Genomic DNA, 21403 nt, shown 5'->3' with positions numbered 1-21403 from the left:
GAAGATGGGAATGAGAGGAGGATGACGGGAATGAGAAGGGGATGAAGATGGGAATGAGAAGGAGATGAAGGCATCAGTGAGAGGAAAATGAAGGGAATGAGAGGGGGATGAAGGTGGGAATGAGAGGAAGATGAAGGTGGGGATGAGAGGGGTATGAAGGCAGCAGTGAGAGGAAGATGAAGGGAATGAGAGGGAGATGAAGGGAATGAGAAGGGGATGAAGGCAGCAGTGAGAGGAAAATTAAAGGAATGAGAGGAGGATGAAGGGAATGAGAGGAGGATGAAGGTGGGAATGAGAGGAGGATGAAGGAAATGAGAGGGAGATGAAGGTGGGAATGAGAGGAGGATGAAAAGAGTGAGAGGAGGATGAAGGGGATGAGAAGGGGATGAAGGGAATGAGAGGAGGATGAAGGCAGCAGTGAGAGGAGGATGAAGGGAGTCAGAGGGGGATGAAGGGAATGAGAGGAGGATGAAGGAAATGAGAGTGGGATGAAGGTTGCAGTGAGAGGAGGATGAAAAGAGTGAGAGGAGGATGAAGGGGATGAGAAGGGGATGAAGGGAACAAGACGAGGATGAAGGCAGCAGTGAGAGGAGGAAGAAGGGAATCAGAGGGGGATGAAGGCAGCAGTCTGGCCCGCTCCGAGGTGTACCTGCTCCCCGCTCCACTCCACGGCCTGACTCCCTCCCTGCCGCCGCTGCCTCCCGCAGCTTCAGCCCCGCGGGGTCCCGCCGGGATCCGGCCGGGGAGCAGCAGCGGCGGCGGCAGCAGCAGCGTGTGACCTGCGGGGGCTAAAAGTGAGACCAGGCTCCAGGTACTGAACTGATTTCAGCTTTTATTATAAAAAAAGAAAGGCCTAAAGCCAGGGGGCCCGGGCCGAGCAGGAGCGTTCCCGTTGAGGATGCTGCGGCGCCGGCGCTGGGTTTTCTTTTCAGCAGCCCCGATGTTCCAGGTGGAGCAGCACACTTCAGTGGGTCAGAAGTCCCTTTTTATCCTGCTTTTTGTCCCTTTGGATTGGTTTCTTTTCGGATCCTTCGTTTGCATGAAGGTTTGAGGTGTTTGATTGGCCCATGACAGCTCTGTCCCGGCCGGAGGGGTGCACTTTACTGAGGTGTAATTTCTTATAACTCCCCTTTTAACCCCTTTTACAATATAATACCGAAGCTAACAGTGCGTGCTTAACGATCTATCAACTCTTTTACCCCAGTTTCTAACGTGTTTCTAGCACGGGGACACATGGAGCTCTCCCTGCTCTCCAGGGCCACAGCAGGGCTCAGCCACATCCACACCTCCCTGGCAGCCCCGGTGCTCCAGGATCTGTCCCCTGCTTCGGGTTTGGAGCTTTTAATGCAGCATTTTCTGGTCAGGATATAAAGATCTCGTGGGGGTTTGCTTTCAGCCAGCGTGGTGTGGTTGGTTTGATTGTTATATTGAAATGGGGGGGGTTGCTGTGGCCTCAAGGACAAATCTGACCTGGGGTTTATAAATCACCCCCTGGAAATTGCTGATTTGTGGCTTCCTGGGGCTGGCAGGATAACAGCGTCTTTGGAGGGATCCTTTCATTTTTCCAAGAGAAGTTGTGGATTCCCCATCCCTGGCAGTGCCCCAGGCCAGGCTGGACCCTGGGGCTGGAGCAGCCTGGGGCAGTGGAAGGTGTCCCTGCCATGGCAGGGGTGGCTCTGGGTGGGATTTGAGATCCTTCCCAACCCAAAGCAGTCTGGGATTGTGTGATTCCATGAGGTGTGCCTTACACTGTGCCCCCTCCAGAAGAGAATCGCGTGGAATTACCCTCCCAGCACTTTCTGTTTCTATCTCCCAGAGACTTCTACACCCTCTGTGCTTCGGGGCAGCTCTCCACAGTGTCCTGTGAGAGCTCAGGAGCTGTGCTGTGCTTCTGGCAGAGGCCTTGACCCTTCACCTTGTGAGGTGAGAAGGAAATTCTCACAATCAGAGAATGGTTTGGGTTGGAAGGGACCTTAAATCTCCTCCTTCCACCCCCTGCCCTGAGCAGGACACCATTCAGTGGATCAGGTTACTCTGCTTTTTGTCCTGTCAGTGACAGCTTTGGAGCCAAACTCTGCTCGGTGTCACACCCAGGGAAGGACAGGAAAGGAAAGGCTCCTGTCGCTGGCAGGCGTTTGTTTGTCCCCCTTCCCCGGGCAGGTCCTGCTGAGCAGGAACGGCTCCAGGTCTGGGTGGATCCACCTGGGTGTGGGGCTGCGAGGATGGGGAAGGGCCTGCAGGGGCCATGCAAGGAGAGGCTGAGGGGATTTGGATTGTCCAGCTGGAGGAAAGGAGACTGAGGGGAGACTCAGTGGGACTGCAGCTCCTCAGAGGGACAGCTCTGATCTCTGCTCTGGGACAGGGACAGCCCCCAGGGAGCAGATGGAGCTGGCCAGGAGGGATTTAGGTTGGGTTTTAGGGCAAGGCTCTTCCCCAGAGGCTGCTGGCACTGCCCAGGCTGCCCAGGCAATGGGCACGGCCCCGAGGCTGCCAGAGCTCCAGGAGCCTTTGGCCAGCGCTGCCAGGGGTGCCCAGGCTGGGCTTGCTGGGCTCTGGGCAGGGGCAGGGGTGAGATTGATGACCCTGGTGGGTTTATTCCCACTCAGGAATTCCATCATTCCGTGCCCCCTCCTGCGCATCCCTCTCTTGGACGCCCACAGTGCCCTGAGCCGCAGGGATGCAATTTTAGGAAATTCCCAGTTGGGAACAAGCAGGAGCCGTTCCCAGAGCGCTGCGAGGGCTCGGGGAAGCCGCAGCTCGGCGTTTTGGGGGGTTTTGGGGGGGTTTTTTGGGAGGCTCCGGGGGCTCCGCGGGGCCGGCGCTGCCCGGAGCGCCAGCGCCATCCAGCGGCCACAGCGCGCAACTGCACCCGCGGGCACAGCTGGGCCGGCGAACATCTGGAACAACATCTGGGGAAACAGCTGGGAGAGCAGCCGGGAAAGGAAAGCAGCCGGGAAAGCAGCCCGAGCGCCCCGCGAAAGGGAGGCCCGCTCACCTCGGTAGTTTTTTTTCACCCCGTCCTTTCCCGCCCCCCCGAGCGCGCTTGGTTAAATCGTTAAAGGTTGCGCAACATCTGCGCGGGTTAATTACAGCTGTTAATTACAGCTGCTGAGAGCGCGGGCGATTTCGGGGCAATAAAACAAGACGAGGCACGAAAGACGATGGTTCAATAGTCGGTGCTTAATGGGGTGTTAGGCGGGAGGGAAGGGGACGGGAGAGCTCGTGACTGCGGGGAGGTGTGAATTATTGCACCATAATTCTGGCCCTGCAGGGGCTGGGTGCAATTAATAACTGTTTTCAGGTTTGAAATGCGTTTTCTCACACCGTAAAAAGCAGCAATGGAAAGTAATCGCTAGTGGGAGAAGCGCGGGGAGGACTGGGCAGCGGCTTCCCTGGTTTTGTGCTGTTTTGAGCCGCTTTTCAGTGATTTGGGGGATCCTGTTGGGCGTGAAAACTGTGTGGACCCAAAACTCTTTGGGTTATTTGTGTTGAAGTAGCTCTGCCTGGAAATCTTTTCACAGCTATTCCCAGTTGGGAAGCAACTCCCGTTCATTTGCAGCAGATTTTCACCAGATCAACTTCAACCCCTTCAGTTCCCCATGCCAAGCTACCAACTCCTGAGCCCTCTTTATCTGGAAAGCAGGAAAGACTTTGTTGCTTTTTTTCTTTTCTTTTTTTTTTATGGGTTCAATTCCAACCCATTCCAGTTTAATTTTGGGAAACCCGAAAACTGAAGGAAAGCAGATATCCTCAAAATAAAATATAGTTTGAGGCCCTTGATCCAGCAGCTGGAAATGCAAACTTTACTGGGAGCTGGCATTGCTCTTGGTACTGAAATTAGGCCATAAAAATGCAATTCCAGGGATGCTTTTCTCCACTTTTTATTAAAAAAAAACTGGGAGGGTGATGCCTGGGGTTATCAGCACAACCTGCTTTCATGTGAGTACATCTATAATTCACTGTATTAACATCCCCCAGCAGAGTGCAGCCCCTTAACCAGGCTGATGGCAAAAAGGGAATCTTTAAGAGCGAGTTCAGGGATTGGGAATGCAGGTTCCAAGACAGAAAATTGATTGGTTGCTTGAACCTTCACTTAAGAAAGACTTAATGGGATGAGGAGATTAATAAAGGGGGTCTCTGGGGCTGCTGGCATTGCTTTAGGGACCCCAGAGGTCAAGATAACAGGAAATGGACAGGGCAGGTCAGGGACTTCCAGGATTTTTGTGGACGTTCTTACAGAGATTTCGGTTCATTATTTGATTTTTAGTCAAGATGCAGCTTTTGTGCACTGATGGTTTTCCTTCTGGGGTGCATCAGGATGAGCATTGCCAGCAGGGCAGGGGTGATCCTGCCCCTGTGCCCAGCCCTGGGGACACCTCTGGGTGCTGTGTCCAGCTCTGGCTCCTCAGCACAGCAGGGCCAGGAGCTCCTGGAGCTGAGCAAGGGCCTGGAGCAGCTCCGTGCCCAGGAAGCCCTGAGGGAGCTGGGGGTGCTCAGCCTGGAGCCAAGGAGACTCAGGGCTGCTCTCAGCACTCCCGCAGCTCCTGAAAGGTGCCTGTGCTCAGCTGGGGCTGGGCTCTGTCTGCAGGCACCGACACAGCCAGAGCACACAGCCTCCAGCTGCACCCAGGCAAACACAGGCTGACAGCAGGGAAAAGCTTTCCCAGAAAGGGGATAAAGCTCTGGAATGTTCTGCCCGGGGAGGTGGTGCAGTCCCCATCCCTGGGTGTGTTTAACACAGCCTGGATGTGGCACTGGGTGCCAGGGTGCAGCTGAGCTGCTGGGGCTGCCTTGGACTCGATGGCCTTGGAGGTCTCTTCCAACCTGGTCATTCTGTGAATTCTGGGAATTCTGGCTGTCCCTGGCTGTCCCTGTGCCTGTCCCTGGTGTCCCTGTGTCCGTCCCTGTCTCTGTCCCTGGTGTCCCTGTCTCTGTGTCCATCCCTGTGCCTGTCCCTGTGTCTGTCCCCATGTCTGTCCCTGCTGTCCCTGTGTCTGTCCCCGTGTCTGTCCCTGGCTGTCCCTGTGTCTGTCCCTGGCTGTCCCTGCTGTCCCTGTGTCTGTCCCTGGCTGTCCCTGGGTCTGTCCCTGTGTGCAGGAGGTCAGAGCAGCCCCAGGCTCTGCTCCAGGCCCAGCGATGGCCCCAGAGCCACGGGCAGGGCCTGAGCCCAGCAATTCCCCTGCCCAGGAGGCACAACTCCTGCCCTGGGCAGGGACCGAGCTGGAGCAGAGCCCAGACAGGGCTGGAGTCTCCTCCCTGGGACATTCCAGAATATAATCCCACAGTCCCATGGTCTGGGCCCTGGGTGACCCAGAGGTGACACCGGTGACCCCCAGGGTCCCTCCAACCTCACCCATCCTGGGCTGCTCATTCCAGTGGCACTAAAAGAAAGAAACCAGATTTAAACCCACTCTTCTCCCGGTGTTCCGTCAATCTGTGACAAGATCCTGCTTCCTCCATCTTGCCGTGCCTCTCCTTGCTGGTGTCCATGGGATTCTGGGACTCTGGTGTGCTGGGGTTCTGGGATTGTGGAATTCTGGGGTTCTGGGATTCCAGAATTCTGAAATTCTGGGATCCTGGTGTTCTGGGATTCTGAGATTTCATGATTCTGGAATTCTGGGATTCTGGAATTCCTGGATTCTGGTGTTCTGGAATTCCAAGATTCCAGGATTCTGGTATTCTGAAATTCCGGGATTACAAGATTCGGGGATTCTGGAATTCCATGATTCTGGGATTCCAGGATTCTGGGATTTTGGGATTCTGAGATTCCGATATTCTAGAATTCTGAATTCCAGGATTCTGGTGATCGGGGATTCCAGGATTCTGGTGTTCTGGAATTCTGGAATTCTGTGATTCTGAGATTCCAGGGTTCTAGAATTCTGGGATTCCAGGATTCCAGGATTCTGGGATTCCAGGATTCTGGTGTTCTGGGATTCTGAGATTCCAGGCATCCAGAATTCTGGGATTCCGGGATTCTGGGGTGCAGCTGAGCAGAGCCCTCGAAAGGGGGGTGGCAGAGGGACCCATGGCAGAGTCCAGCCAGGGCTCCCGGGCAGGAGGACTGGATGAGGCACTTTCCATCCCCTGCCTGGGATTCCCTATTGGAATTCTGCTGCTGGCATTCCAGCACTCGGGAGAGGTCCTGAAATCCATGGATTTCCTGCTGAAACGGGGGAGCAGTGGCTGAATGAAGCCCATTTGAGAACGGAAGGCTGCGGTGTCACCCCAGTCCTGGCTGGCTCTGGGGATGCTTTGGGGTTCATTTTGATGCCACCCCGGGAGATTGGATTCCCTCCTGTCCCTCCCTGAGCGAACTCTGACCATAAATGAACAGCCAGGTGATGCTGCATGCAGAACACCACAGCTCTGGAGCTCTTTCTGCCCCTCCTAAAGCCCATTTGATGCAGCTGGATGTTGCTTTTTTTTACCAACGTGAGACAATTGATTTAATTTTGAAGGAAGGCTGCCTGGAAAAAAAAAAAATTGAAATATTAATAACGCCTGAATTTGAACTGGTTACTCAGCAGAAAGATCCAACCTCGATCTGCGCAGCCTCAGCAGTGGCTTTTGAGAAGCTGGGAGTTTTGTACGAATCCTGCCTTGTAAACAGATGGAACAAACAAAATGTAAAACTCATCTCCTTAAAGAACAACAAAAGAACATTTTCCAGATGGGCTTTTCTGATGGGAGATCAAAGTCCTCATCTCAGACTTGGGAAATTTCCCTTCCTTGCTGGTATCAGTTTGATCTGCACGCAGATCATCCAGCATTTGTTTGTTTTCAGCAATTGTCTTAAAGGAGCTGCAGGGGGATGCTCGTAAAGCTGAAGAAAATAGAAAAGATTTTACTAAAAATAGGGGGAAAATCTGGGTGGGTAAAGGGGGGAGGAAACTCTTCGATTCCTTTGATTTATACAAAAATGAGATCTTTCAAAATCTCAGCTCCACCTGCAAAATGAAACAAGCAGGAAAGCGCGAGGCCACTGATTCGGACCGAGTGCTTTTTGGGCTTCTCTGATTCCAAACCTCATCCCAACGGGTCCTGTGGCCAGAAAAGAATCCCTTGGTGGTTTTACAGATTCTGCACCCCCCAGGAGCTGCAGTGACCAGGGGGGAACGGCTGCCAGTGCCAGAGGGCAGGGCTGGATGGGATCTTGGCAATGGGAATTGTTCCCTGGCAGGGTGGGCAGGGGCTGGGATGGAATTCCATCCCTGGATCCCTGGCAGTGCCCAAGGCCAGGCTGGACACTGGGGCTGGAGCAGCCTGGCACAGGGGAAGGTGTCCCTGCCATGGCAGGGGTGGCTCTGGGTGGGCTCTGAGGGCTCCTTGATGCCCTGCATGACAATTTTTTGGCTAAAGGAGCTGTGAACTCACAGCCCCAGAGACTGAGGAGGAGTTTTCCCCTTGGAAATTTTAATCTGGCTTTCCCTCTCTTCTTCTCTGGTGTTGGAGCATGGGCTGGACTCGATGATCTTAAAGGGCTGTTCCAGCCTAGTGATTCTGTGTGTAATTTTGTGTGTCAGTTTTCCTGGCTGGTGTTAATGGGAAACAGCAAAAAAGCTTTGCAAGTAAAAAAAAAATTAAAATAAAATAAAATTAAATTAAATTAAATAATACAATAAAATAATACAAAATTTAAAAATAAAATTAAAATAAAATAAAATATAAATAAAATAGAAAAAATGAAATTAAATGAAATGAAGTGAAATAAAATAAAATAAAATAAAAATTAAAATAATAAAATAAAACAAAATAGAAATAAAATGCAATAAAATTAAACAATAAAATAATAAAATGATAAAATGAAATATAAATAAAATAAAATACTAAAATAATAAAATAAAATATAAATTGAATAAAATAAATTAAATAAAAAAATAAAAATAATAAAAATAAAATAAAATAAAATAAAATAAAATAAAATAAAATAAAATAAAATAAAATAAAATGGAATAAAATAATAAAATAAAATAATAAAATATTGGAATAATAAAATATTGAAATAATAAAATAAAATATAAATTATAAATAAAATATTACAATAATAAGATAATAAGATAATAAGATAATAAGATAATAAAATAAGAAAATAAGAAAATAAGAAAATAAAATGTAAATGGAATAAATAAAAATAAAATAAAATAAAATAAAATAAAATAAAATAAAATAAAATAAAATAAAATAAAATAAAATAAAATAAAATAAAATAAAATAAAATAAAGGCATAGAAAGAATTCATAGGTGTGTTTGTGCTTGCAGACACCCGGCAGGTGCAGCCCTCTCCGCCCTGGTCCTACGACCAGTCCTACCAGTACCTGGGCTCCATCGCCACGCCCGCCGTGCACCCGGCCACGCCCATCTCACCTGGCCGGGCTGGCGGCATGACCTCGCTCACGGCCGAGCTCTCCAGCCGCCTCTCGGGTAAGGACACCGCCCCCGGGCCCCCTGTGACAAAGGGACGCTCCCCCGGGAAAAACTGCTGGCCCTGTCCCCACCCCTGGGCTCTCCATGCCAAGGGGATGTTCCCTTGTGACAACCTGGTGGCCTTGTTGCCACCTCTGGGCTCTCCAGGACAAAGGGACACTTCCCCAGTGGAAAATTGGTGGCCCTGTCCCCAACCCACCTGTCCCCACGACAAAGGGATGTTCTCCAGTGGCAAATGGGTGGCCCTGTCCCTACCCCTGCTGCCCCCAAGCCTAGGGGACCTCCCCTGGTGGCAAATTGGTGGCCTTGTCCCCACCCCTTGGCCTTTCATGACAAAGGGACCTTCCCTGGTGGCAAACGGGTGGCCCCGGTGCTGTGCCAGCCCCTCAGGGGCTCCCTGGGCAAAGCTCCTTCCGAGGTTCTGGGGGATTTGTGGGAAGAGCAGAGAAACAGAGAATTTTAATAAATGATAAACCACTCCCAGACTGGGCTGGGAAAGATCTCAGAGGTCACGGAGCCCCAGCTGTGACCCATCCCCGCCGTGTCCCCAGCCCAGAGCACTGAGGGCCACCTCCCGCCCTTCCCTGGGCAGCTCTTCCCGAGGCCTGACCACCCTTTCCAGGAGGAAATTCCCTCTGGTGTCCAGCCTGAATCCCCGACTGGGATTCGGGGTTTGGGGTGGGAGGAACCTTAAAGCCCAAATCGTTCCCACCCCCTGCCAGGGACAGGGACACTTCCCGCTACCCCAGGTTGCTGCTGGGGTTGGGAGCCCAACGGAGCATTGTCAAAAAATGAGGAAAAGGAGGAAAAGCAGCACTTTGAAGGCGCAGGGAGTGATTAAAGTTATTTAGATTGCCAAGAAATGGGTGGCATTCCAAGATATTCCAGCTCTGTTTCCTTCCCTCCCCCTAAATCCAGAGCAGAGCACAGCAGGGTTTTGGGTGGGCGTCGGCTGCAGGATGGTGGGGTTGGACATTTCAGACGTTGCGCTGGATTTTCCCGTTTTCCATGTCCACCAAATCGCCCTGCAGAGCTTTAGAAGCCACCAGGAAAACGGGAGTGAGAGCCACCCCAGTTCCACCCCGTGTGACTGTCCCTGACCTGCACATCTTGAAGCAATCTGCGTGTGCAGCAGCGGGAATTTTCTAGAAATGAGCGGGAGCCGTAGCGTTCTAATTTGCATACAGCTTTTGCAAAAATCCCTCCTTTAACTGCACATCTTGCTCTCGTTTGAAGGCTCAGGGCTTCTTCTGAGATCAGAGGGAAAGCACTTGAACGTGCTCCAGCCTGCTCTGCTGTTGTCATGTAGAGCTTGCTTTGAAAGCCTCACACCAAATCTAAATTATTTGTTAGGTCTGGGTGATAAGTGTGTGGTAGAGAGGACTGAAAACACAGGGGACTTTGCAGGAAAAGCCATTTCTTCTTTTAAAAAACAAAAAAAATTCTCATTTGTTATTTACACAGAATTAGAAATCAAAAATTTAAAAAATTCAGAATTCCCCTTTGTTTTCCACCAGGACCCCCAGGTCCTTTTCCACAGAGCTGCTTTTTCCGCCCATGGCCACAGGGATTTTCCTTGGAGCTGGCAGAGTTTCTCCATGCCTTGTGAAGGAACCTAGAAAGGTTTTGTTCCCACGTCAGCATCCTTCTTCTCCTGTTCTAATTCCTTACATTAAATGTCATTCAGCATTCCTGGGAGGATCCGTCACAACCTTTTCTGTCACCCACACTTGAAAAAAAAAAAATCTTCTCTTTGGCAGAACAAAGAGCAAATTTGAGGAGGATTTTGGGCCCTCCCAACTTAAGACCTGGTGTCTCCAAGGAAAAAACAACAAAGTGGGATCTATTTGAACCACCTTGACGTTAAATGTCATTACTCTGCTTTTTGCCAGGGCAGAACGAACCCTCCTCTGATTAACGACGTATCCAGGCAGTTTTAGGAAGTTTCTCAGGAATGAGGTGTGGAAGTAACATTTAAAATCTGGCAGATGCCACCTTAACCTTTGCCTCGTCCTGAGCGCCCGCTGCTCCGTTCCATCCCGTGTTTTCCCATGTTAAACCTAAAGGTGACGGGGTTTAGGGGAATGGAATGTGTTCCCATTCATTTTCTAGGAAAAAAAAAAAAAAAGAAGAAGAAAAAGGATGGCAAATTCTGAAGGAAGCAAACAGCAAGTTCAGAGCTCTCCTAAGAAAATAAGAGGAGCTCATCAAGGTGGGCTGATGTGTCCCGATGAGCTTTCAGAGCTTGGCTCTGGAGTGTGTCTGCTCCAAGAATCCCAGACTCAGTCTGCTCCCGCCTGGAATCTGGGCAGAGCCAAGAGCTTTGTTTTCCCTCTGCTCCTCCTCAGGAGTATTTCCTTCAGCACACGGCTCCTCGGCTGCAGACTCCACGCCTTGGCTGCCAGGAGAAGTTGTCTTTCTTCTGGGAAGATTTTTTTTTTTCCATAATTATTGTTGTTATCTTAACCAGGCAGAGCTGGCAGCTCTGGGGATGAGACCTTCCATTAACCTGAGTCACGATGAGGATCCTTCCTCAAGAGGATCTGCTCCTCTTGTTTAATCCGGGCAGGGAAAGAGAGGACGGGACTGGATGGAATTCCATGGATGTCAGACAAAGCAGAGCAGGACTTGACTCTCCTGTGGAACATTCCAGAGTGAGAGGACAGGGGCTTGGCCAGGGCAGGCTCAGCTTGGCCAGCAGCAGGAATTTGCCCATGGAAAGGGTGCTCAGGCCTTGGCAGGGGTTGCCCAGGCAGCTTTGCAGTGCCCATCCCTGCAGGTGTCCCCTGGGGGTGGCACTCAGGGTGACAAGCTGGGCATGAGGCACAGCTGGGCCTCGATGATCTCAGAGGTTCCTCCTGACCTGATTAATTCTGAGGATCCCATAATGTCAGAGCCCAGGACGTCTCTCTGACGTTCCTGGATGATCCAGGCCCGGCCAGGGGGGTCGGAGATCCTGGCGTGCAGCCAAAGCCCCCCGTGGCTTTGAGTTCAACCCATGGCACAAATCACCAACTTTGTATGAAGAGTTAAAGGCCACAAAAGTTTAGATAGCACAATAGTGGTGAACACAGGGCAAAGGGAAACATTTTGGGATTTTGTGCATGGGGGTCTGAGGTTCCAAGATGGAGGAATCAGGGCGTGCCCTGTCCTTCTTCCTTCTTCTTCCTAACGTCCATTTTTGGGTGATGTTGGCAATCTTAGATTGGTTTAGAGTAGAAAGTCACTGTCTAACACAGGTGATAGGTATTGGGACATAACTGTAAATACAGAGTACGTGGTTTATAGTATAAAAGAGGACACCAGCCCTGTGGGAGGGCAGCGTGCCTCTGGCTGCCCTGCTGAACGGATCGCAGCAGGCCAGACAGAAAATACTTTAGATAACAATTAATAAACAACCTTGAGAACGACAGCCGAAGACTTCCCACTCCATCTTCGACAGCTGGGTTGGGAAAAAGAGACTTTTAACACCTCTCGGGGTCAACCTGACCAGAGGAGATCCCGAGACCATAACATTCCTCTCCCTCCCTTCCCTTCCCTTCCCCCAGGAGCGTCCGACCTGACGGCGTTCAGCGACCCCCGGGTGGGCATCGACCGCTCCTTCCCGGCGCTGCCGTCCATCTCCGACCCTCGCATGCACTACCCGGGAGCCTTCACCTACACGCCCACGCCCGTCAGCTCCGCCATCGGCATCGGCATGTCGGCCATGTCCACGGCCACCCGCTACCACACGTACCTCCCGCCGCCCTACCCCGGCTCCTCCCAGGCTCAGGGCAGCCCCTTCCAGACCAGCTCCCCCTCGTACCACCTGTACTACGGCACCTCGGCCGGCTCCTACCAGTTCTCCATGATCTCCGGCGGGGACCGCTCGCCGCCGCGCATCCACCCGCCCTGCACCAACGCCTCCACGGGCTCCGCGCTGCTCAACCCCAGCCTGCCCAGCCAAAGCGACGTGGTGGAGGCCGAAGGCAGCCACAGCAACTCGCCCACCAACATGGCCAGCACGGCCAGGCTGGAGGAGGCCGTCTGGAGGCCGTACTGAGGAGGTCGGCAAGGAGCTCGAGGGTCAGGACTAACGCACTTCCCATTGCCCGGCGCCCGGAGGGATCCCAGAAACTTCCCTGCGGGCCCTGCCGCGTTCATCCGCGAGTTTCGGGAGCAAACCCTTCGGAAGTCAGCGCTCCCAGGGGCGGTGGCTCTCATTGCCAGGCCCTGGCAAAGAATTCCCGGCAGGAGAACGAGCTTCTGGGAAGGAGGACGCCCCAGCTGGTGGTGCAGAGGTAGCGAGGGTGGGTAGAAGGGTATCCAGCCTGATTCCAGGCCTGTGGCTTCCCAACGTGCCTGGGCTTGAAGGTCTCCACAGCCCTAAAAGAGAGTTTCGGTTCACTTCTATTTTTAAGACTCAAAACCTTAAAAAAAAAAAATACAACAAACAAAAAAAACATATAAATCTTAGTGAGTTTACTGCATCTTAGGGACAACTTAAGTGTGAGGAAGTATAGGAAGATTCCCAGAGGGAAACTGTGAACGCTTCTGTTTTAGCAATGCTGTGAATGAGAGGTTTTATATGTTGGACTTCATTCTTTCTTTTCTTTGTTTTGTTTGTATATTCCAAAGAATATGGATTTTTTTTTTTTTTATTACTGGGATTTGTTTTGTTTTGTTTTGGGGTTAGGTTTTTTGGTGTTTTTTGGTTTTGTTTTGTTTTGGTTTTTTTTTAGGATGCAGCTCATCCTGCTTTGCATCTAATTTGTTTTATTTCTCTTGGCACCTTATAAATTGCAAAAAAAAAAAGGTTTTGCTTTTTTTTTTGTTTTAATCATGCTTGCTTCTTTCTTGCTTTGTCAACTGAAAGAATCAGCCCCTTTTTCAATGAGTTAATTTAACTTTTTATCTCTTGGACTTTTTTTTTTTTAACACAACGGCTACAGCCTTGGGTCATTTTCAACTACTGTATTTCTTTGATGAGTTCATTGATATTTATGCCTGATATTTAGACTTTTCTTATTTGTTGATACTATTATTATTTAAATATGCCTATATTAAAAAAAAATCAGCAATTGCCTTTTTATGGTAGCAGCCAAAGTCAAATTTCTCACATTGAAAAAAGGCTGGAATAACGATGGGCAAAAGTGACCTCTCAATTCCCTAAAAATATTGTTTACAATTATCTTGCTCTCATTTTACTCAGCTTAGGTCCTCAAAGGCATTGAGGTGCCCAGTTCCTGCTGGAAAGGCACCAAAATCCCTGGGAATTTCTGTACCTTTCCAAGTGGTGGAGTCATCTCTCCCTCCTCCTACCTTGTCACCAGTGGTGGCCCTCAGGATTAGGAATCAGGATGTAGATACTTCCTAAGGCAAATTCAATATTCCCTAATTAAATACCTGCCCACTGCAGGGACAGGAGCCAGGGAATGGCTGCCAGTGCCAGAGGGCAGGGCTGGATGGGATCTTGGCAATGAGGAATTGTTCCCTGGCAGGGTGGGCAGGGGCTGGGATGGAATTCCCAGAGCAGCTGGGGCTGCCCCTGGATCCTGGAAGTGTCCAAGGCCAGGCTGGAGCAGCCTGGCACAGGGGAAGGTGTCCCTGCCCGTGGTAATTTTGGTGGATGAGCTTTAAGATCCCTTCCAACCCAAACCATTCCCTGGTTCTGTGATCCCTGCGGCAAGGGGGAAGTCCTGGCTCTGATGGAATCTGGGTGAGATTTGCTCCCAGGATTTCTGTGCGGCACAAATTCCAGTCTGCTGGCAAAAACATCCCTTCCTGGAAAGCTCCAGAAAATCCAGGGCCTGGACAACCCTTCCACTTGCATCTTCTGGGAGAAGAGGAGGGGTGTTTAAAGTTGGTGTAGCCACTGTTGGGCCCTGTAGTAAATCTACAAGGGTTTTACTAGGAGCAGGTTCAGCTCGGAGCCATCAGCGCTGCCCATCGCCCCAGCACAAACATATCAGAGGTCACTGTAACGTTTTTGGCACTATTTGATTGAGGGTTTGCTCTGAATGCAGCTCTTGTACTACTCCTTAACTCCAAACTGCTGATGTTGACACGTGTGCGTCCCAAATGAGCTGATTGTTATTTAATGTACCTCTCAAACCGGAGAAACAATTGCAGGTCAACTCAAGAGAGTATTTGAAAGCAGGACTTCAGATCAGTGTTTGATGTTTTAAAAAAAAAAAATAAATTAAAAAGTTAAAAGGATTCAAATTAAAAAGATCCTTGGCTGCAGGCAGCAAAACAGCTGGACTTATTTAAAACCATTTGTTTTTCAAGTTTTCTCTTTTTATATATATATATATATATGATTTTGCTTCTTTGTTTGAGTTGGATGCAGTAGCACTTTGATATTGAAAAGAATCGAAGAATTTTCATTGTCAATAAGGTTGTTTTTGTGCAGAAAATAGGGAGTGTTTCAAGAGATCTCAGCAAAAGCCCAGAATGTTTCTGTTAAAACACATGGCCTTGTGCTTTTGATTTAATGAAATAGCCTTTCTATTTCCAGAGTTTGCTCTGAAAAAAAAGACAGAAAACATCCAAATGCTATCAGAAATATATCTTGAAAGTCTGGAGACCCTGCTGAAAACAGAAATACAGAGATCCCCCCAGCTGTAGCATTTCCATAGTAGGACTCTCACTTTTTCAGTACCCTAAAAAAAAAAAGTCCCACATCACTGAGCAGTAGCTCTGCTGCAGAATCCATCCGGCGCATTCTGTGCAATTCAAACCCTAATTTCCTGCAGGTCTCAATTAAAATGGTAATTGATTACAGCTCTCACATCTGCCTTGTGACTGGACCACCAAAGTTCGCAGAGCTGGGAGTGGAAACACAGCAGGGAGGGAGAGGAGAGGAGCTTGGAGGAGCCAGGAAGGGCCAGGTGACCTGGAGAGGGAATTTTAACAAAAGCAGGGAGTAATAGGAAGAGGGGGGTGGTGTTAAGATGAAGGAGGGCAGGGTTAGATGGGATATTTGGAATAAATTCATCCCAGTGGTGAAATGTGTGAGGCCCTGGCACAGTGTGCCCAAGAGGCTTTGGATTCCCCATCCCTGGCAGTGCCCAGGGCCAGGCTGGACACTGGGGCTGGGAGCAGCCTGGCACAGTGGAAAGTGTCCCTGCCATGGCAGGGGTGGCACTGGATGGGCTTTGAGGTCCCTTCCAACCTGAAACACTCCATGATTTGATGATTCCATGAGTTCAGCCCAGTGGCAGAAGTGAGGTTGGTGTGGCCACCAAGGTGAGCTCAGTGTGGCCACCAAGGTCACCTCAACGTGGCCACCAAGGTGAGCTTCATGTGGTCACCAAGGTGAGTTCAATGTGGCCGCCAAGGTCACCTCAATGTGGTCACCAAGGTGAGCTCAATGTGGCCACCAAGCTGAGCTCAACGTGGTCACCACATTGCCAGGCCTGTGGGACACCCCAACCTCCTTTCTGCTCCAGCCCTTTCAGCCCCCAGAATTGAAACCCACCAACCCTGGAAGCTAAAAAACCAGGGATTCACAGGAACAGGGAGCTGGCAACTCTCAGACCCTAAATCAAACATTTCTTACGTCTGTGCCTCTCCTTTGTCTCCACTCATGACAAAGGTGAGGTTGAATTTGGCTGTCCCTGGTGTGAACAGGATGAGGAAATGCAGAACTGCTCACCACCACACTCCCCTGTGTCCTTAGTGACACTTTTCTGGAATTTCTCAGTGTTTCCCATGTCTTTATTGCCAGCAACCAAATTTGGGAGCCCAACCTCGCTGGGTATGTCCAGCGTTGCAAAGGAAAGGAAAAGCCAAGGTCGTTATCCCTGGCAATTAACCTGTTTAATTAATCCCTGTGGGTTTCAGTGAATTCACTCACGTTAGTTTTGTAGCCATCACTAAGGATGGCACCGTTTTTCAAGGCTGTGAAAATGCTCTCACATCTTTCCTCTTATATTTTAAGAGCACGTAACAGGCAGGAAAAAAAAAAAGACATTTGGATAAAACATTTCCCCCATCCCCATCTCCAAATTAGAGTGCAAAAATATCTATTTTTATATGGATATAATATATATATATATTTCTATAGTTTTATCATCCCGGGAGCTGAATGGAATCAGAAGAACAGAATTCTTGTCCTTCTGCTTTGGGGCTGCAATCAGCAGAGTGCTTTAGGTACCTCACCCTCCCAAAATTCATCTCCTGGCCATCTTTATTTTAAACTTGGGTGCTCCTTTCACAAGACACAGCTCCTTGTCCATGTCAAACATCTGCAACGTCAATTCTGCTGGCTCTGAGGACAAATATTTCCCTCTCCAACAACATTTAATCTCATCTGCTTGCTGCCAGGGCATTGCAGAGGAGCTTTAATGCAGGGAGAAGAGGGTGCAGAGAGCATCCCTGCTGGGAAAGGGTTTGATTTGTACAAATTCTCCACCAGGGGAGGAGAGAAATCCTCTCCTCCAAACAGCCTTTGCCAAAACATCCCAAATTTCCTGCGCTCTTGAAACATTCCCTGCTGCTTCCTGGGTGCCCTTTTCCGTGGGTGTGTTTGAAATTCAGGGAGGAGTGGATCTGTTTTCTGTCCTTGGAGCAAAACTCTGCTTTGTTTTCCTGCCTTGTTCCATTTCCCGTTGGGTTTTTGTTCACCTCGCTGGGTCAGTCCCAACCACTGGGCGTTTTTCTCCTTGTCCTTCCAGGGTTGCATCCCCAGAGTTACTTGTATTTATGTCTGTAAATAGATTTCCAAAGCTTCCTAGCCAAAATATTTAGTGCTTGTAATTACTCTGCATTTTTCTCCTTTTTTTTTTTCCCTGTGTTTTTAATGAACTTACCTTTGTGTTTGCTGAAATACTGTAGTGAGACTTATTTCTTTTCCAAATTAGTTATTTTTAGGCTTCGAGAGGAACTACATTTTATTCACTTTTCTAAACAGTTATAGCATGGTCTCTATCCAACATCCTTCACTTTTTTTTTTGTGGTAGGGGAGAAACAAACGTGCAAAAAAAATATTAAAAAATCTGTGGGTTATTTGTGGTATTTTGGGTTGGACAACTCCAGCTCTTTTTAAAACCAAAATTTCAGTGTGAGGTGGTGAGGCTGAGGGGGGACACAGCCCCATCAGAGTGGCACCAAAGGGAATTTGTTCAGCATTTTCTGGCCATGTTTACAAAACATTTTCCCTTTCACGCTGAACTTTTCCTGAAGGGGAAACCATCAGCTTGGGGAGTTTTTGGGGGGGTTGATCACCAGGGATTTTTTTCTTCCTGGGGAGGGAGGGAGGGCAGGGGGTGGCTGCTGATTTTTGGAACCAGATAGGAAAGGAGGATAGAGTAGGTTTTATTTTTTCCCCCACTCCAGGAATCTCTAGAGAGCACCCCGGGGTAAATTCTTGCTGTGCACAAGGATGGCTGTGTCCAGCACCACAGGAGAATTCATTACAACTACCCAGAGCAGCTGGACTGCTGCAGTAGTTCTAATGAACACTTTTCTTCCTTTTCTTTCTTTTCTTTCCTTTCTTTCTTTGTACCACAGTTTCCTCTGTAAATTCAATATCATAATTAGTGTGAATGACAAATAAAATGTTTGACAAGTATGCACGTGGGCCTGGTGCATTTTTTTTATCTGGGAGGGAAAAAAAAAACAACCCTCTCAGGGAAAAAGGAGCCATCAGGAGGAGGGTGCTGAGCGTGTGTGGCACCCACAACATCAAAAATAGGTATCCACACTTTCTGGTTTTCAATTATTTCTTTCTTATTGGTCAAAAATGGTATTTTCCTGCTGTGGAGTAAGCTGGTGAAAGGCCTGAAAAATCAGTTTACAGTGACACTGCCCAAAGAGATTGTGGATTCCCCTGGATCCCTGGCAGTGCCCCAGGCCAGGCTGGACACTGGGGCTGGAGCAGCCTGGCACAGGGAAAGGTGTCCCTGCCATGGCAGGGGTGGCACTGGGTGGGCTCTGAGGTCCCTCCCATTTCATGATTCTATGAAATGAGATTTTGCACCTACACAAGTCCAGTAATTGCATTTTATCCCTGGCTTCTCAATTAAATTTCAGCATTTCAGAGTCATCTACAGCTCTTAGTTTTCTTCATCTTTTCCTTCTTGGATTGGATCCTTTTTGCTGCTGATGGTTTGAACTTTCCATGAGGAGCACCAAAACAGATTTTAAGGTCAAGTTACTTAAAAGATTTGGGGTTTTTTTTCTCTTTAAATAAATAATGAAACAAAAGGGTTAATGAAACATTACTATGGGTGTACCAAGCTTTCAAAATGAGCAAAATATATTGAAAGTTCATTTTGAAAGACTCTGTACCCAGGCGTCTGTAGATATAGACAAAATACCTTCTGATACTGGCCCTGCACAACACATTGCGTGATATGAAAGAAGTTTTCAGTAATATCCTTCTCCACAAGAACCAGGGAATCACAGAATGGTTGGGGTTGGAAGGGACCTTAAAGATCACCCAGTTCCAAGTCCCCTGCCGTGGGCAGGGACATTTTCGGGCCAATTTGTTAAATATTTTATATATATTTTATATATCTAATTTTTATATGATTTATATTTTATATATATATATATATATATATATATATATATATATATAAAATATATATAATTTATATTTTTTTATATATACAATGACTGGTCTTCAGCTGCTCCTCTCAGTGAAAATCCAGCTACAAAGCCAAGTATCAAAGGTGCCTTTTTCTTCTGCCAGCTCGTAGAGTAACCCCCCCCATCTCTCAAACCGTAATCCACATTATCTATTTAAAATTAAGGCCAAAGCACTAAGAGAAAACCCTGACTGGATCCCAGGTGCCTCTCTGGAGGTAGAAATTTCGGCTCCCCCATCTCTGATGTGGTTTTTGGTTTTCCTGCTCAGCGTGGCCCCTCACGTTTCTTTCCAGCTTGACCCTAAAATACTGCACTTATATTTTTGCAGAGTCCCCTGCAGATTCCTCCCCTGACCCCGTGAAACCCAAGAGCCCTTTCCTCGAGGTGCATGATGAGGCAGAGCACGCGTTTATTTTGTCGCTGCTTTTGACACGCAGGAAAAGAAGCCACAAATAGCAATAGTCAAAACAAACCCAAAAATATGACACCCGGGGGCATCTCAGCAGAAGCATTTGCTGCTGGGTTTTGAAGACTGCCCAAAAGAGCTTTCTGCTCTTTTGATCAGAGCAGGCTGCTGGCATTTAAAGATTTTCTAGAGAACAGAGCAGCAGAGCCCTGGCTGTGGAGAGGAAGGGAAGGCAGATCCAGGGATCCCACCCTGAGCAAATCCATGGATCCCACACTGAGCAGATCATGGATCCCACCCTGAGCAGAGCCATGGATCAGAACCTGAGCAAATCCATGGATCCCACTCTGAGCACATCCCTGGATCCCACTCTGAGCAAATCCATGGATCCCACTCTGAGCAGACCCATGGATCCCACTCTGAGCAGAGCCATGGATCCCACTCTGAGCAAATCCATGGATCCCACCCTGAGCAGATCCATGGATCCCACCCTGAGCAGACCCATGGATCCCACTCTGAGCAGATCCATGGATCCCATTCTGAGCAGATCCATGGATCCCACTGCCTCTCCTTGTGGAAAGGCCATGTCCTCCTCCTTGCCAGGCAGCTAGATGGAGAAGAATCCCTCCTATCCCCCAGTTCCCCAGTTTCCAGCGTGGCTGTGCCACTCCATGGCAGTGGCAGCCGCTCGATGCTGGCAGAGGGAGCAGGAGCAGCTCCCTCTCCTGCCCTCTGCCTTCCTCCCTGCCCAGGAAAAGAGGGAGCTCAGAGCCCGTGGGAAGCCAGGACAGCCCTTGGGCCCACCCAGAGGTGGCCCCCCACACCAGTGTGGACACCTGGGAATGTCCAGCTCATCCCCCTCCACCCTGTGTGGCTGCTCCAGAGGGAGGAGGAGGAGGAGGAGGAGGAAAGGGCAGGGAAGGTGATGAAGACCAAGGCTGGAGGCTGCAGGTGGTGAAGGGAGGGGCTGCCAGGGGTGAATGCAAAACGTTGTTGACTTCTTGTGGCGCTTCACACCCAGCTCTTAATGAGCTGTAATTACAGAGGCCACTGTCCCCAGAGCTGTCCCACACACCTGCCTGTGAGGGCTCATTTAGCACCATCAGCCCTCAAGGCACCCTCCAGCTCCACAAGGTGTCCTGGAAAATAACCCAGCTGTGTGTCCAGCTCCACACAGGTGTCCTGGAAAATAACACAGTTGTGTGTCCAAACCCACACAGGTGTCCTGAAAAATAACCCAGCTGTGTGTCCAGCTCCACACAGGTGTCCTGGAAAATAACCCAGCTGTGACTCCAACCTGACAGGGATTTCCTGGATCAGTAACCCAGCTGTGTGTCCAAATCCACAGGGATTTTCTGGATCAATAATGGAGGCATGTGTCCAGCTCTACAGGGATTTGCTGGAAAAATAACCCAGATATGTGTGTGCCCAAATCCACACAGGTGTCCTGGAAAAATAACCCAGCTGTGTGTCCAAACCCACAGGGATGTCCTGGATCAATAACCCAGCTGTGTGTCCAAATCCACAGGGATGTCCTGGATCAATAACCCAGCTGTGTGTCCAAATCCACAGGGATGTCCTGGATCAATAACCCAGCTGTGTGTCCAAATCCACAGGGATGTCCTGGATCAATAACCCAGCTGTGTGTCCAAACCCACAGGGATTTTCTGGATCAATAACCCAGCTGTGTGTCCAAACCCACAGGGGTTTTCTGGATCAATAACCCAGCTGTGTGTCCAGCTCTACAGGGATTTTCTGGATCAATAACCCAGCTGTGTTCCCTTGGGTGCACACAGCTTCTCCCCTTCCCAGTGGCTCCAGGACCCTCCTGGATGGTGGGGCAGGAGCCAGATCCCTTTCCCTGGAGTGCTGCTTCCTGGCTCAGCGTGTGTGGCCACGGAGCAGACAATAAACTGCATTATCTGCTCCCAGACAGAGCTTGTTCACAACCTCCAGAGCTCAGAAATCTGTCACTGCTGCCACCCTGTGCCTTCC

The 21403-nt window shown here is 49.3% G+C and overlaps 1 protein-coding gene across 2 annotated transcripts in view; it reads left to right on the top strand.

The window, feature by feature from the left end:
* RUNX1 (RUNX family transcription factor 1) overlaps positions 1 to 12864 on the top strand; it is a 144715-nt gene extending 131851 nt beyond the window's left edge. For both annotated transcript variants that reach the window (XM_038134229.1, XM_038134221.1), the window contains 2 exons: positions 8260 to 8421; positions 11973 to 12864. In XM_038134229.1, the coding sequence (XP_037990157.1) occupies positions 8260 to 8421; positions 11973 to 12466 (656 nt within the window). In that variant the 3' untranslated portion in view covers positions 12467 to 12864. The remainder of the gene's footprint in view (positions 1 to 8259; positions 8422 to 11972) is intronic.
* Positions 12865 to 21403: the final 8539 nt, after the last annotated feature.

Source organism: Motacilla alba, chromosome 1 (genome assembly GCF_015832195.1).
Source record: "Motacilla alba alba isolate MOTALB_02 chromosome 1, Motacilla_alba_V1.0_pri, whole genome shotgun sequence".
In the NCBI taxonomy this organism is placed as follows: domain Eukaryota; kingdom Metazoa; phylum Chordata; class Aves; order Passeriformes; family Motacillidae; genus Motacilla; species Motacilla alba.
This window is presented reverse-complemented; position numbering and strand designations above follow the sequence as displayed.